Genomic DNA, 16,901 nt, shown 5'->3' with positions numbered 1-16,901 from the left:
CCTTTACCTTTGGCACTTGGGATCCTTCCCAGTTCTAAAGATACGGGATACGACACCATGTCATTTTACATTTTGCGCCAGTTAGCAGAAGCTGCGCACCCTCTCTTGTAGCTCCGAGAGGATTCTTCAGCATGGGGCCGGGGCGGGTGGGAAGGCTGTCTCTGAACAAAGTGCTTAAAAAGGGGGGGGCGTGGTGGAATGAGAGGGAACCTTAAAGCTGGAAGAATTTCATCCCGAAGTAGCTTGGCCAAGGAAGATGCTCCCCCACCAGCCCAAAGAAGCTGGCTATCCCTGTTTAAAGCCCTGAAGCAGTAATAACCAGGCAACTTATTGGCAGGCCCTCACCTGACGATATTCCTCATGAGCAGGAAAAAGGCATTTCTTGCAGAAGTGCAGAAGTTAGTGCCATAGATGGCAATCTGTGGGGGGGAAATCACCAAAGAGTATATGAACATTATGTCAAGTTGTCCAGGGTACTTTAATCAGGAGCTTTTGACCTCATGCCCTGGACCAGATGGATGATTTACATTGATCGTGACTATGTGACATTTGCTCAACATCAGTGCTGCTCTGTTTCCAGAATGCCAAGAGGACTTGCAGGCAGAGAGAGCATGTTGGGAGTTTCTGTGCTTTCCTTTATGGTGTCTCTCTGTGCTGGTTCTTGTCAACTGTGGCCAAAGGTGGGATGACACCAAATGCAAGAATATAGATTGAATACCTCAACAGTTAACAAAGGATGGCTTATTGGCTTGGCCTAAAATGTTTCAAGTCTGTGGAACAGCCAACACAGCTTCTTTTCTAAAAAATGTTAGTCATATCTTCCACGCCATACCTGAATATCTTTCAATAGAGCTCAAACCATAATGTCAACAGATTCAAAACACATTTGAGTCAATAGAACACCCTCTCTGCATCTTTGAGGTCTCCTCTTCATTTCCTTGTCATCAGAAGAACCAGCACAGGTTGAAAGAACAGGGATGTCTTGAGTACAAGGTTTGGTAGCAATACCAAACATGTCATGTTACAGCATTCCCCAAATCACAGGTATCACCAGAGCTTTCCAAACTGTGTCGCGACCAGTGGCGTAGCGTGGGGGGTGCAGGGGGTGCCAGCCGCACTGGGCACAACATTTTGGGGGGCGCACTCGCGGCTCTCTGCCCCTACCTGGCTCACTCACTCTCTCTCACAGTGTTGGCTGTGCGAATCCAATCCGAGCTGCCCGCGTTGCGGTGCGGAGCGGGAGCGGAGAGAGAGCGAGGGAGGGACTATCTGGGGGAGGGACAATGCAGCGGCCGCCCAGCGTAGCGCTCAGCGCGGGAGAGAACCACACCCGACCAGCCCAGTTTTTGGAGGGGAGGTGTTACTGCTAGGTTAGTGCACAGTTTAAACCGATTTAAAATGTCTGTTTAACAAAAGGCGGCGGCGGGAGGCGGACTTCTATCCCTCTCTGGTGCTGGTGCCGTGAGGCGCTCGCCAGCCCACCGGCCCCTCCTGAGCGGGATATGGGTGGGCGGACGGGGTGGGTGGTTGGGGGAGAGGCGCCGGGTGAGGTGGGGTCAGCCGGCGGCGGCAGCTGCGCGAGGGACCCCTGCCCGCCTCGTGCCCTGACAGGAGCCGCCGCTGCGCCCACGGGCGCCCTTGATGCGGCGCCCCTCATGCCCCCTCGAGACGCGTTGGGGGGCAGCGAGACTCTGCCGGGCCCCGCCCCTCACTCCGCGCTCGGCTTCAGGGCTGTCTTGCGAGGGGGCGGCGGGAAAAGGCTCTGAGGAGAACCTCGCTCGCTGTCCTGCGTCGCTTTTCCTCATGTCGTTTTCCCTTTCCCTTGAGGGGACGGGGAGGTGAAGGGAGCCTGCCTTCCTCCTCGCACGTGGCGAGTCGTCGGTGGAGGTAGAGAAACCACGCACATTTGATATTCATAATAATAATAATAATAATGGTTTGAAATTTAAGACTCCCCCCCCCCAAGGAAAAGGCACTTTCTTGCCCTGCCTGTGGACCAGGAGGTCGTGGCGGGAGAGGCCTTCAGCAGTGGGGCCCTTATTCGCGCTGCCAGCCTGACCTTCACCCTCTTACATATAGAGAGGAAAGGAGACGCGGAGGTGCAAAGGCTTGCGGGGCAGAAGTAAGCCCCGCTGAGTTCATCAGGGGTGCCAACGTGAATACAGTATGATATTGGGGGGGGGGGAGGCAGGTAAGCCCCGCCCTGCATAGTTTACCACATTGGCAATGCCCATCAACTGGGGGACTGGCCCCCTCAAATGTTTTATTGGGGGGCCTGAAGCAGTGGCGTAGCATGGGGGTGCAGGGGGGCCGGGCGCAACATCTGGAGGGGCGCTCGCACTCGAGTGCTAAAATCCACGGGTTAGGGGGCGCAAATTACTTGCCTTGCCCCGGGTGCTGACAACCCACGCTACGCCACTCGTCGCGACATGTTAGTGTGTCGGCTGCAGTGTGTAGGTGTGTTACACAAATGCAAATTGCTCCCCGCACTCCTCCCAGGGCTGGAGAGGGGTTAGTTTAACTTCCGGCTTGCTAGTAAAACTGAATTACTGCGTCACGAAATGATATATTTCTAAAAGGTGTGTCACCAGCATGAAAAGTTTGGAAAGAACTGACCTAGACACATTTCAAGCCTCACCATACCTGAAAACAGAGGGTGGATCAACACTCATGGTTTTTAATGCTAAAAAAAGAGTTAAGGAATGATTCTGATAATCGTATAGCCGTATGATGTTCTTTTTTAACGTTCATAATGTGTTATTAAAATGTGACACCAGAGGGTGCTGCAGAGCAACTAACTACAATTCGATCTTTATTGTCATTGTCCCATACAGAACAATGAAACTGAAAAAATCTACATCAGACATTCAAAACCAACAAGCCTGCTACTGGAAACCTGGAAGATGATGTGGAAAGGAAGCAAAGGAGAAACCAAAAGTGAACCTTCCCTGTCTTGACATTTTAGAACGATATTTCTAATTATTCTAATAACGTTTAAAAGTTGAGTGTAGATCTAGCCAGAGGCTTCTTCAAGGTCTAAAGCAGGAACATATATACTATGAAACTAATGAAGGTTAAGCTTCAGGTTCCCTAATCCTGGGGGGGGGGGGGGGGGGCAGAAACAATTTAAGTCCACATTTCTTTTTTTTAAAAAAAAGGGTTTGGTAGGTGCAATTTGAGTCGCACGACTTAAATTGGTTACTTTTTTGTTGTACAGTCAAACCTCGGTTCCCGAATGCCTCCGTTTTGGAACGTTTTGGCTCCTGAATGCCAAAAACCCGGAAGTAACAGCTCTGGTTTTTGAACAATTTTCGGAAACAATTTCCAGCTTCCGAGCCGCGTTTTTCATTTTTTCCCATTGACTTTGCAGCCAGCCCACTGATCCTCGGTTTTCGAACTTTTCAGAAGCCAAACCAGTCTTCCGGAACGGATTAAGTTTAAAAACTGAGGTTCCACTGTATATATTTCAACAATCCCAAAGTTTGAGATTCGGTAGCACAGATGTTGTAAAGGTTGTTGTAAACGACCCCACTGAAGAAGCCAACAGTGGTTACCCAGACCTCATTGCTGGTTGCAAACATAACAGTTCAGGGTCCCGAAAATGTAGGTCCACCCCAGTCTAAAGTATGACTAAGGCATCTAATAGCCTCTCCTGCTAATAGCTTGGCTAACTGGTTTGGTAGTCATCCCCATGATCATCTGAGCATCTACAACTCTGGATGAATTCCCTGAGAACGGTCAGATTCCTCACCATAATGTAGGCATTCCTGTTCAAGAACTTGATGAACTTCTCGAGGCACCAGAAGCAGCATTTGAGACAGGTCAAGAAGAACTTGGCACACTTGTTGTCGGCAGCTAATGCAAGGATAGCAACAAGGAAGAGGAGGAGAAAAAATTATCTATTTGTCAGACTGGGAAGGAACCCATAATCACAGTTGCTCACAAGCACAGAATCTGGAATTGTCCTCAACACTTGAAGGATCCTAGCCTTTGTTATTAAAAAGAACAGCTTTTTAAAAGGGATAACTTCAAGAGTTATGCCCTTGGTCCAGAGTGCTGTGGAAAGCATCATTCAAGATAATAGGGAAATCTCAGCATGCCAGTGATCTGTGTGTGCACCAGATCTGCAGGACCAAAGGATCTGTCTCTGTGAGTGGGGTGGGGTGGGAAGCTGCAGTGCTCAGGGGCCAGGGCTGTCTTGGTTTGTGGAGCTATTTGTAGTTCCCTCTTCCCCACCCTGTAATATACAGTCGTACCTCGGAAGTCGAACAGAATCTGTTCCGGAAGTCCATTCGACTTCCAGAACATTCGGAAACCAAAGCACAGCTTCTGGTTGGCTGCAGGAAGCTTCCAAAAATAGTTCGCAAACCAGAACACTCACTTCTGGGTTTGTGGTGTTCGGAAGCCTAAACGTTCGAGAACAAAGCTGTTCGAAAACCAAGGTATGACTGTACTGGGATATTCTGCTGCCACTACTCAACTGCCTGGCAAAAATTCCCCAAATCTGCAAAAATTTCAAGCCCTGACTGCATAACAAAGATGTGAGAAAACTGCAGAAAGAGACATCTGCAGAATTTTCACACTATTTCCATAGCTTGTTTTCTTGGCACAATTTTTACTTTACTGATTGGGAGTTATAACTCATAGGCTTAACTGTATTCTCGGGCCAGGCACATCCTTCAACAGCACCCCAGAGCATAAAAAATATCCCTCTTAAGAATACAAAAGGAGAGACTCAAGAATCCAAAGACAGCCCCAAGATGTCTAGCTAGGTGGCAGAGAAAGAGAGAGAAAGGGAGAAGATCTCCCAATCTAGACTTCCGGGTTGACGCGATCGGTCTAATGGCGGATTCCCTCCGAGCTCCGGAGGGAATCGGCTCCGCTGAAGACGGGTCTTGCCGCGCCGGCGACGCGGGGACCCTCAGAAACCACAGGTGCTGATACCTGTGGACTTGGTGACTCAGTGGGCACCTTAAGCGCCCTCCTCGACAATCGAAGAGCCTTTTTAAAGGCTGCGGAGAGGGTACGAGGAGCGGCGTGGTGCTGGGAGTAGACCGCTACTTCAGTGGAGTGAAGCCGCAAGCCATTGCCGGAGAGCGTCAACTTTCTTCCCGATATTTGGATTGGAAACAAATACCCCGTGAGTAAAAGGAAATTTGGACTTTAAAAGAAATTTATATCTTTAATCTGGAACGAACGGGGGGATGTGCTAAAGGGAAGTCCGCACCCCCCTACATACAGACAATTTGAAGCAAGGAGCGAAAATCTAAGATCGGAAAAAAATCTTGTGTCTTTTGAGACTGACAAGAGATTCCATTAATTTGTGAGAATAAGTTTTTATTTCTTTTTAAGTTGTGCTGGAGGGAAGAGGCGAATTTTGAAAACTTTTGTGTACCCCCCCTCCTGGATCCGGGAGCGTCCTGCATCAACCTAGCGTGAAAGAACAAGAGTTTGACAGCTGTCAATTGAGCTGTCAAACGGTTGGATAAAGATAAGAACTGTATCACTTTGTATCTCTCTGGTCTAAAGGTGTTACATTTAACTAGAAGTGGTTGGAAACAAAGTAAATAACAGGGTAAAAGACTGTTGGTAAAGAACTTTGAACAATGGCAATCCCCCTAGGGGGAATTAGTGACATTACAATGGCTGCAGAAGGAAAATTACTAGCAGAAATAGAAAGAGCCTTTTTTCTCGTGGGAACCTTACAAGAGCAGGCTATGCTTATGGACAAACAACTCACGACCTTGATCTCTAAAACAAGCAACCCTGCTGATGGAACTAAGGATCTGTCTGTGAAAGACTCTGCAGCCGAACCAGAAAAGATATATTTGGAGCTGGTGGAAAAGGAGATTGGAGGGGAAGAAGTACAGATAAAATTTTTTGAACAGGAACTTATGCTGTCAGGGAACAAAGAAGTCTTTTGGATTAGAAATTATGAGAGGAGAAAAGCAAAGGAGGAAGTCGCCGGATACTATGGAATATTGGAAGCCAAAAGAGCAAAGAAACATAACTGGGACTTCCTCCTCTTTTCTGGCCTTGATGATTTTGAATTTGGGGGGCCTTTGGCCGAACCTTGGCAGCAAGTTTCTTCAATTAAGCTTGATCTGAGAGAAGTTGAAGTGACTGTGACAGACACCCCTCGAGATCTGAAGACCAACAAAAAGGACTACCAACAGAATAGACAGAGAGAGACTGAAAGAGATTTAAAGGCCTCTGATGTGAGGAATCCGGGCTAGGAGTTTCATGGGAGGACAGTTATTTGGGAAGGGACAGATACCTGGGCAGGGAGGGAGGGGGAAAAACAGAATTTAAAAATTTTATGTTTATTGGGTTTTGTAATTTTGATTTATATTTTAATACAAAAAAAAAATGGGAAATTTATGGTATAAGAACCTTGATCGATCTTAGAAAAAGGATCTAATATATATAAGAGAATGGGATAATAAAATTGGGCCTAACAAAAAGAATTAAGTTTAAACATGATAAGAATAGGTTTAAGGAGACGAATAAGAACTTGCTGAATTAAAGTTGGAAACTGGGATGTATGGGGGGGGTGGGGGGAAGTCAGGGAAAGAGGGTTAGGAAAGTAAGGTTATGAAAGTATTTTTGTGTGCTTTTCTTTGTTTTGTATGTGTCTTTATAAAATGTGAAAATCCAATAAAAATTTATATATATATATATAAAAAAAAGATCTCCCAATCTAAACATGGAAAAATGATTTCATGCCAACTGAGCCTACTGATGCGTGGCCAAAGGAAAGAGGTGGGCTCTCATTCCTAGCACACTTCCTATACTAAATCCTTCCCCCTGCGTAGTACCTTTTAGCCTGTGATCCAAATATTCCAGCATGACTCGAATGACCTGGACAATAGCAAGAATGAGGGAGCCGAAGGCTAGTGAGCCAGTGTGATACCTGTTGGGGGGAGCAGAAAAATTGTATTTGCTGTGGCTTCAGAGCATTTGTGTACTATGACAAAGGACGCTGTATCAGCCTGCACAGTGGGACAGGAGAGCCTGCTTGTCTAGCTACTAGGTACACTGGCCTGAGTTTCTCAAGTTCCATTTTGAACCCCAATTTCCATATTGGGCTTTGCAGCATATCCTTATGGGCTGCTGGCCTACTTCTAAGGCTCATTTACTCCAACTGGCTTTAAGCTCCCTCTGCCCGGAATCTGACCTCCTCCTGGGAAGAAATCACCAAAGCCCCCTTCAGCCATGGAACCATGCTAAGCACCTTCCTGGAGCTCGCTATGATATTGTTCTGCCCTGGGACTTCTCCACAGATCATGCAAATCAACTGCCTCAAAATTATACTGATTCAGATAAAGATGTCAACCAGAGATAAGGTTGTTGTTGGACTCCAAATCCCATTAGCCCCAGCCAGCATGGCCAATATCCAGAAATGATGGGAGTTGTAGCCTGACAATATCTGAAGGGCCATAGGTTGCCCAGCCCTGATGTTAAGTAGTAAACAAGGCTCTGCTTTCTGTATGCAATTGGAAATAACAAGCCTCTGCTGTGTGCCAGCTCCTAGGATATCAAAGCTCTTTTCTATACCACAATGACTTGAATGCTCTACCATTTTTCAGTCTGGATGCCCTATCTAGCCCAGAGTGCAGATAGTCCAATACTGAGCTGAAATCACTGTGCAGAAACCTGCCTAGTCTATCTAGGATCCCATTCAGCCAACAAACCCTGCATCCTTCCCTGGTCCTGCAGTGTGCAGGGCAATGTTTCTCAAACTCGGGTCTCCAGCTGTTGTTGGACTACAATTCCCATCATCCCTAGCCAGCAGGACCAGTGGCCAGGGCATGATGGGAGTTGTAGTCCAACAACAACCGGAGACCCAAATCATGAGAAACACGGATGCAGGGACTTCCGAAGGTCTAGAATTACATGTTGCAACTCTCCTGCCCACTCCAGTCTTGGTACCTGAGTGCTCTGCCGAAGGAGGAGAACAGAGGGAAGGCTGGCATGTCATCTGGTTTCTTAAAGGCCCAATAGTACGAGGCAAAGGCTCCGGCCAGCGTGACTTGGCCCAAGGCAATGACAAAGTTTGCCAGCCAGAAGAACATAAAGACATTGTAGATCTGGAAGATGATGAGGTACTTGTGGTAGGTGCTCTCGCCACCGTAGAAGGCAAAGAGGCAGCGAGCGCTTGGGCACACTTTGGTGACGTTGGAAGTATTGAAGGTCTAAAAAAAGAAGGAAGAAAATGATGTTACTCTCATCGCTATGGGAGCCAGACAGGCACCTTCAGAATTCCACTTGAATATATGTTCATTAAGGATTTCTTACGTTTACAAAAATACATGCGTTGTCTCTTTTTTCAAGTTGTGTTTTCTACAGATCAGTTTCATTTCTTGTGAGACCTTAGTGTTACATACAGTGGTGCCCCGCAAGATGAAAAACTCGCAAGACGAAAGAGTTTTCCGTTTTTTGAGTCGTTCGGCAAGACGAATTTCCCTATGGGCTTGCTTCGCAAGATGAAACGTCTTGCGAGTTCTTGAGAGTTTTTTTCCTTTTTCTTAAAGCCGCTAAGCCGCTAACAGCCGTGCTTCGCAAGACGAAAAAACCGCTAGATGAAGAGACTCGCGGAACGGATTAATTTCGTCTTGCAAGGCACCACTGTACAGTGTTAGGTTGGGAAGAAAAGATGCGGAAAGAGGGGGGGAGGGAATGGTGAGTGGGGTTGGGTGACAATGCTTCTATTCTTCTACTTAGTGTGGGGGGGGGGTTGTGTCAACATCACTTGTGTGGGTTCTCTTACTCTTTGCTTGTTGTACTTCCTTGGTGGTGAGAGAGCTTGGGGGTGGCCTAGGGTATGGTTGGCTGTCTTTGGTTGGCTGTAATGAGATTTGTTTTTGTGTGTGAGTGGGGTGTGTGTGTGTTTTTGGATCAGGTCAGCCAGATTGAATTGTATGCTGTCAGCAGATTCTTGTTGTTGTCTTCTTGGGGAACCCTATCCGGGTGAAGGCGCCCATTTGAGAATGAGGGTGTGCGGCAGTTCTGTTTGCATCATGTTCTACTTTAGAAATGGATACGAGTACTTAGATCTGGGCAGGTTGATGGGAGGAAGCTGCAGCTTGTGATGTTAACATTTTGAAATCTCTCCCCAAATTGTGGGTCAGTATTTTAGAGTTAGGGTGGCGCTGTGGGTTAAACCACAGAGCCTAGGACTTGCCGATCAGAAGGTCGGCGGTTCGAATCCCCGCGATGGGGTGAGCTCCCGTTGTTCAGTCCCTGCTCCTGCCAACCTAGCAGTTTGAAAGCACGTCAAAGTGCAAGCAGATAAATAGGTACCACTCCGGTGGGAAGGTAAACGGCGTTTCCGTGCGCTGCTCTGGTTTGCCAGAATCAGCTTAGTCAGGCTGGCATGACCCTCGACCAATAAAAGCGAGATGAGTGCCACAACCCCAGAGTCAGCCACGACTGGAACTGATGGTCAGGGGTCCCTTTACCTTTACCTATTTTAGAGTTGGGACCCTGCCAGAAAAAATGAAGTCAGGTCATTCTTGCAAACGTGTCATGTGGGGCTTCCCTTTTCAGTTCTCCACGGGGTGGGCAGGCAGGGGGAACTGAGATATTGGGTCAAGCCATATTTCCCACCTCCTCAAAGGGATGGGCAAATCTCCAGCAGAGAGAAGACTCTCACTGTACAGCTTTCATGGTGTTTGGTGGGGATGAGGTGGGGACACAGGGAAGCAAAACCACAATGTGAAAGGGGGCAATATGTAGCATGTACAACTGATCAGGAAGTTGGGGGCAGGCAGCAGCTGATTTCATATACAAACACAACCAATGAACTTATGCCTCTCCCAGGTGCCTCCACCCAGAATCAGGATGCAAGGGAGATCCCACAGCCTCCATGGGCCACTCAACAGAAGTTCCCGACTTGTGGTCTGCAAGCTTTATTCAGGTGACCTGCAGAGTATCTGTGGATTTGTGAGTGAACGTTCGTATCAATTTTTAATGGTGTTTTTACTGCTTCTTTAATTTCCTGTACTTTATGTTACTGTATTACAATCTGAATTCATTATCAAGTTTATGAGATTTCTTAATTTGTAAGAAATAAAAGCAGCAATGCAAATACAATTAAAGATCACACAGCACACCACATTACAATTGCTACAATAGTCAGAAAAATAATTAAGACCCTCGGCAGATTTTTTAGCAGTCCGGCAGGGGAGGAGGAAGCATTTGGGAAAGAATGCCTGTTCCAGAGTATTTGGGCCAAGTCCGCAATGTGACTCCTGGAGCACTGCCTCAATTCCAGCAGGAAGCAGAATGCTCCATTCTGCACCCAGCTGAACTTTCAAGAGAAGCCCCATGGAGAAAACACGACAATAATTCTGGACACATCCTTTTTTGCCCATTATGCAATGAAGAAAACTCCATTAGCGACTACTTCAGATTTCTTACCTCTGGGTTGCAGGTCGTTCTGGCGTAAATGCACTCTGTCTCGTTGAACACCTTGTAGACAGCTTCATTGGAGGTAGACAAGAAACTGGGAGCAGTCAAGGAGCTTTCCAGAAATTTACGCCCCATTTTTGCCTGCTTGAAAGCAGACTTGGAACACTGGGCAGTTTCCTGGAATCCCTCCCATCCAACCATACCCCCTTAATCCATTCTCCCATGAGAGCAGGGGAGGCGGGGATGGGGGACTGAGTAAGGATACACAGCTGTGCTGGCCCAATAAGCAATACAGAGACACACCAGGAAAAAAGTGCAGAGAGGGAACAGCAGGGATGTCATGATGTGACCAATCGCTCTGTCAGAGGGGACAGGAGAAAGAAAAGGTACACAAGTCAGTTTCGAGGCCCCAACTCTAGGCAGAGCAAGGACCCTCTGTCACATTTCCCTTCACTGTGGACTGGCTTCCTGTCCCACCAAGAAGAGTTATCAGATCCCCCTCTAGGAGTGACGATTCACTGCAGCTACTCTCCTCTCACACTTTTACTTGAAACACTTCTACTAGAAACAATTACCCAACGATCCCCTGGGAGTGGCGGGTCAGGCTGTGTCTGAGATGGACATTCACACCAACTACCGTCGTACCTTGTAAGTCGAACAGAATCTGTTCCAAAAGTCCATTCGACTTCCAAAATGTCCGAAAACCAAATTGCGGCTCTTGAAACCAATCAGAAGCCGCGGAAGCCCCGTCGGACATTCGGGTTCCAAAAGAACGTTCTCAAACCAGAACAATCACTTCCAGGTTTGCAGCATTCAGGAGCCAACATGGACAGGTTCCAGGGCGTTCAGGATCCAAGGTATGACTGTACAGTATTTCTAGTTAGAAGGTAGCTGCCATGAACCCTGGAACTGTCTATTTTTGCCTCTTTGATGTTGGCTAGTCCCGCTAGATTTCCCAGCAGCAGAATCAGACAGAACAGCAAATTGCTTTGGATATCTGCAAACACTAGGGATGGGGGGCGGGGAGGGGAGATAAAAGCACCCGTGCAAGGCGATCTATTGGGCACATGCCACATCAGGCTCACCTGCTGGCTTCCTTGATCAATGCAATGGCAATGAGAATCCTCTTGCGCAAGAAGATGAGCAGTAAAATGATGACAACCTCCACAATGCATAGGATGATCACTGGGCAAGGAAACAGAGAGAGGTGAAGTGGGAGAGAGAGAGAGACAAGAGAGAGGAACTTGAGCCCTCCTGTGCTCTGATTCCACAAAGCAGGGTAAAACACCAAACAAGTGACTCTGGATGGTTCTTGGAGCAAGTCACTTTTAGGGATCATCTGGCTCTTCTGATGTTGTTGGACTCCAACTTGCATGAGCCTCAACCAGCATGGGATGATGCAAGATTGAGCTCAACAATTCCTCAATGGCTACACAGACTTCCCATCCCTGAGTCTGCACAGAGGCCTGAGGAAGTCCTTCTCCTTCTCCTGGTCTTTCATCTACACATAGGAGGGCATGGCTAACAAAGAGACACACTCATTATGAAGTGCTGAGCTGAGCAGAAGACTTACTGAAGGCCAGCCAGGTTTGCTTCAGATGGAGGTAGACACGGAGATCTGTCTGGAACCCAAGTTCTTTCAGGGAAACATCAGAACCAGCCTGTCCTTTCAGCTGGGCATATTCCATGTAGCAATGAAAGATTCCTGCAAGATGAAAGCAGCAGTGAACATGGTTGCCCATTGCCTTGGCTTAATACTTCCAACATACCAAATGGTTGAAAGCTGTCCTGCTGTTAAACACCAGAGTGCAAAGCGTACCAATGGGGGAGCAAGTTCAGAAGTGCCTGCCATATCAAAGGTTTAGGGAAGGAGCAGTCCAGGCTTGTCCTCAAGGCTTTACCTGACTTCCTGCATTCAATTCTGTTGCAACAGTTCATGAGAATTATTCAGAGTTTGAAAAGGATTTAGATCAGTTCAGTTCAAGGAGCCAGGTTGCGGGTAGAGGGGGAGTTAAATGATAATAATAATCATTTATTAACTGCTTAATGACATCATGTCCACACACATTCTGTGAAAACCAGATGCTACTTACATGCAGAGAGGGGAAATATGTCAACAGTCTGAATATAACGTAAAGAGCACGGTCTTCCAAAGTGATATTCTAACACAGAATTAGAAGGACCAATTAACTTGCAACAGGGACAGGTTTATCATCTATTCAGAAATTACAGACTCTGTTGCAATCTTTTACAACTACAACTAAGTTGTTCACCTGGGCAACTTTCCCTTCCTCTTCCTCAAGACATGAATTACTTCTAAGAGCAACATAAAAAATAAAAATAACTATTTAAGGGGACAGGAAGGATAACTGAAGAGGCTACTGTAGAAGTGACCGGTGCTACATCAAACTTCCTAACTTCTACTTGATCCTCAGCTCACCTTCCCTGGATTCACAGAGGAAACAATTTTATAATTTGCACAGCAAGATCTATAGAGGTCATTCAGAGCATCCCCTAAACTGAGGCAAAGATCCAAAACAATGCCATTACCCCAGGCCCAGTTCTAGCACCAACGAGCAAAGTCACAAGTAAGGGGATTCCCAAAGTGAGGTCTAGCAAGGCTCACCTGAGTGACAGTAAGCAAGCTGTGTCACCTGCCACAAGTGGAAAGGGAGACGTTTCACCACCAAAAGTGGGTGGAAGGAAGCATATGGTGCTGAGATAGACCATTAGTGAGAATGTATACCTGAAGGAGTGTCTCCACTCCCATCGTTCAGCCCAGACACTGAGGTCTAGCTCTGAGGGTCTTATGACAGTTCCTTCACTGTGAGAAGTGAAGTTACAGGGAAACTGGCAGAGAGCCTTCTCAGTAGTGGCACCCATCCTGTGGAATGCCCTCCCATCAGGTGTCAAGAAAACAATTATATAAAGGCAATCCTATATAGAGAAGCTTTTGATGTTTGATGTTTTACTGTGTTTGATGTTTTAATTTCTTGGAAGCCGCCCAGAATGGGCAACCCAGTCAGAGAAGTGAGGTATAAGTAATAAAATATTATTATTATTATTATTTATTCCAGTAGGCATCCAGCCCACCTGCCCAGATCCCTGGGCTTAACCAAACTCACCATATCCAAGCACCAGGATCACCAGCACAATCATCACCCAGACCATGATCCCTGCTAGGAACCGGAGCAGGACAATAAAGATGAGACTGACAACCATGGAAATCACCAGACCTCTGCAGATAGAAGACAACAAGGGATTTCTCAAGACGTTCTTGAACTACCAAGCGACTCACAAGCTACTGGGTGAAGATGCTGCTTTGCACAAACATTTTAACTACTTGGGGTAAACGAATCAGTAGCAGAATGAAGGTGAACAGTGCAAATTATATCAAGGGAATTTAAGTTCATTATGGGTCATAAAAAGCTGACAAAAGGGACTATGAACCATTAGCAAGAAGGTTGTTGACAGGAAAAGAACTGCAGAGACCAGGAAACCAAAGAGATAAGAATGGGCAAAAAAGGCGTAGGAATCCCAGAGAATGGTCTGAGGACCTTTGATACGCCATATAAGCAGCTCTGAGACTGTTCCCCTTAATCCATTGGAACAGTGATGTGATATATTATACACACAAATACATACATAGAGAGAGAGAGAGAGAGAGAGAGAGAAAGAAGGGTGTGGGACTGAATCTGATACAGTGTTTTGAACCAATCATGAAAAAACCCTCTGGTTGCAAGTCTCAGTTCAATATATCCATCTTTAATAATGGAGAAAAGTGCCAAGTGGCCCATAAGGACTCTTGTGGTGTTCCTTTTCACTACTTTCAAGGGGGAAATACAGAAGACACAGGTTTTCACAATGGTGAAATGCTCAGCTGGACATCCAGAACTTGAAAAACTTCTAAGATGGCCTGTAAGTCTGAAAGGTCCTTTGCCTTTGGAACAGAGCCAGAGCTTCCTTTTTGCTACTCCCATTAGACTTCTCATTCCACCCTTAGCTGGACTATTCCGTTCTCTGCTCACATTATTATCCAGTACCAGGAAACAGTGTAATCTTCAAAGATCTTCATAGCCACTTGTCTCGCCTCTAGAACCACATTTGCTTTTCTGGAATTCAAAGTAAGAAGAAGTGAGAAGCACAGGAAAGGTGAAGAAATGCACATCCAAGTTTTTTTTCCTTTAATTTTTTTGGGGGGACCCCAACAAAGTGTGGCCCTAAGCTATACAGACATACCTCGGGTTGCAAATGTGATCCGTGCGGGAGGCACGTTCGCAACCCGCAGCGTTCGCAGCCTGAAGTGCTGCGTCTGCGCACACACATGACGCAATTCGGCACTTCTGCACATGACATCATTTTGTACTTCTGCGTATGCGCGCGCGCCAAAACCCGGAAGTACCGGTAATCCATTCTGGTACTTCTGGGTTCAGTGCAGTCAGGAACCCAAAAACGCGCAACCCACAGCATTCGTAACCCAAGGTATGACTGTAGCTTGTTTAGCTTATATGTAAATCTGGCATTGGTGGAGACGCTCCTTCAGGTATATTGGGCCAAGGCCATTTAGAGCTTTAAAGTTCAGCACTAACACTTTGAATTGTATTTGGATACTGTAATGGTTCTAAGGGGGTTGCTCGTGCGTAAGTTGCCGCCACTCCTGGCTAGGTTGCCTGGTTGAACCCTTTCTCTCTGGACAGCCTTGCACTCGTGGCTGTCTCAGTCGCTGGCAGAATCCGTCAGTGGGCGTTTCTTAAACTTCTTCCAGCAAAGAAGTTCTTTGACGCCAAGTCTCCTCCTACTCTCCCTGCGCGGAAGTCTTCTGCGCAGGGAGGGTGTGGGCAGCGGAGTACCCGTGCTCTCCCCGCTGGTCTCCGGTGAAGAGTCCTGGAGCCTTCTCTCCGATTCCCCCATCTGCCCCCCTTCACCCCTGGTGTTACACTGATTTCCTTCCCCAGCAGATGGGCTGCCTCTCTCCCTGCTGGGACCCTCTCCGGCATCGCTCTGGAGCCTTCCCTCCGCCTCTGGCTCCGATGGCAGTTCCCTGACAGATACATACAGGGAGCTTTATTTAAGATAAGAAAGCTACAGAGTCTGGTGTTAGGTAGAGCACTAACTGCTCACTGACACTGCAGGAACTTCACTTCTGCTGGGTTAGGGCTACTGAGAGTCTCAACAATTGTGAGCACAGGATTTCCTTTTGCATGGGGAGAAGGATGGTTGACAAGCAGAGGGCAGTTCCATATATGCAGCACATTTAAGGTTCTATATCTCAAGGCCTGAGAAGCATTTTCATCATGCTGTCCAGAAGGACTTTGGCAGCATACCAGAAAAGGAATTGGAAAATCCTTGTAGCTGCCAGAGAACACGGAATATAGCAAGTCTCCTGGAAGAAGTGGAACCTTTTTTTGGCCAGGGTAAGGTGGGACATGGGAGGCGCTGTGGTCTAAACCACTGAGCCTCTTGGGCTTGCTGATCAGAAGGTCAGCGGTTCGAATCCCTGCGACGGGGTGAGCTCCCATTGCTCAGTCCCAGCTCCTGCCAACCTAGCAGTTTGAAGGCACATAAATAGGTTTTGCCAGAAGCGGCTTAGTCATGCTGGCCACATGACCCGGAAAAACTGTCTGCGGACAAACGCCGGCTCCCTCGGCCTATAGAGCGAGATGAGAGCACAACCCCAGAGCTGTCCACAACTGGACCTAACGGTCAGGGGTCCTTTACCTTTACCTTTTTAAGGTGGAAGATGGCATGTGATTTCCCCTAACAGATTAGAGGAGTAGTCAGATGGGGGTCTTCTCAGCACATACCCCACCTTTTCCTCTACAATCCCCGCCAGTCCCATCTGTTGTCTCAACACAACCCTTGTTTATCTAATGTCCCAGTTTCTGCCACCTGTGATGAAAAGAACTAGAGCAAGAAAGCTACAAATTACTGCGGACCAACTCCCCAGGCCAAGCAACTAGAATAACGCAAGTAAATTAAGCAAAGTTGGCAAAAAGTATTCTTTGGCCAAATTTGGAATAACTAGGTCTACAAAGCCCCTTTCTGCTCATTGCCACCCAACACACACACTTAAGACTCACTTGGCCCCTTCCAGAAGTTCCGTCACATTCCTTTCATGTCCTTTTCCATCATTAAAGGTGGTCTTGTTCCCAACCATGATGACCCCTTTCTTCGAGCTGACTGCAGGTAGACATCTGCGAGCCACTGAGGATCACAACATATAAGAGAGATCTAAGCAGCAGGAAGACTAGTACGCACCCCCTCCCCTTGCTGTCTCCTTAAAAGACCCTCTATAATCAGCGGGCAGAGAGGAAAACTACAACACCCACCCACACCCCAAGCTGGTTTCAAGCAGGTTAGAGTGAGATTTGGCAACTGAAGAAGCAAAGTGGGGGTTGCGAATGGGCTACATCCTTATGCACACTTGGCAATTTCATCTGATGCTTGGAGTGACCTCCCACAAATTACTACAGGAACCAGGGCTTCAC

At 47.2% G+C, this 16,901-nt stretch overlaps 1 protein-coding gene across 3 annotated transcripts in view; it reads right to left on the bottom strand.

The window, feature by feature from the left end:
- The window catches only part of SLC44A2 (solute carrier family 44 member 2 (CTL2 blood group)), a 64,065-nt gene that overhangs the window by 9,998 nt on the left and 37,166 nt on the right, over positions 1–16,901 (bottom strand). For all 3 annotated transcript variants that reach the window (XM_081845075.1, XM_081845077.1, XM_081845076.1), the window contains exons 8-18: positions 16,494–16,617; positions 14,442–14,525; positions 13,539–13,651; positions 11,987–12,118; positions 11,499–11,598; positions 10,679–10,771; positions 10,423–10,507; positions 7,933–8,195; positions 6,819–6,913; positions 3,752–3,855; positions 346–419 (exon numbers count right to left, since the gene is read on the bottom strand). In XM_081845075.1, the coding sequence (XP_081701201.1) occupies positions 346–419; positions 3,752–3,855; positions 6,819–6,913; positions 7,933–8,195; positions 10,423–10,507; positions 10,679–10,771; positions 11,499–11,598; positions 11,987–12,118; positions 13,539–13,651; positions 14,442–14,525; positions 16,494–16,617 (1,267 nt within the window). The remainder of the gene's footprint in view (positions 1–345; positions 420–3,751; positions 3,856–6,818; positions 6,914–7,932; positions 8,196–10,422; positions 10,508–10,678; positions 10,772–11,498; positions 11,599–11,986; positions 12,119–13,538; positions 13,652–14,441; positions 14,526–16,493; positions 16,618–16,901) is intronic.

This window comes from Podarcis erhardii (assembly GCF_964252035.2).
Source record: "Podarcis erhardii genome assembly, chromosome: 17".
NCBI lineage: Eukaryota > Metazoa > Chordata > Lepidosauria > Squamata > Lacertidae > Podarcis > Podarcis erhardii.
The sequence above is the reverse complement of the archived record's forward strand: the minus strand, read 5'-3'. Positions and strand labels throughout refer to the sequence as shown.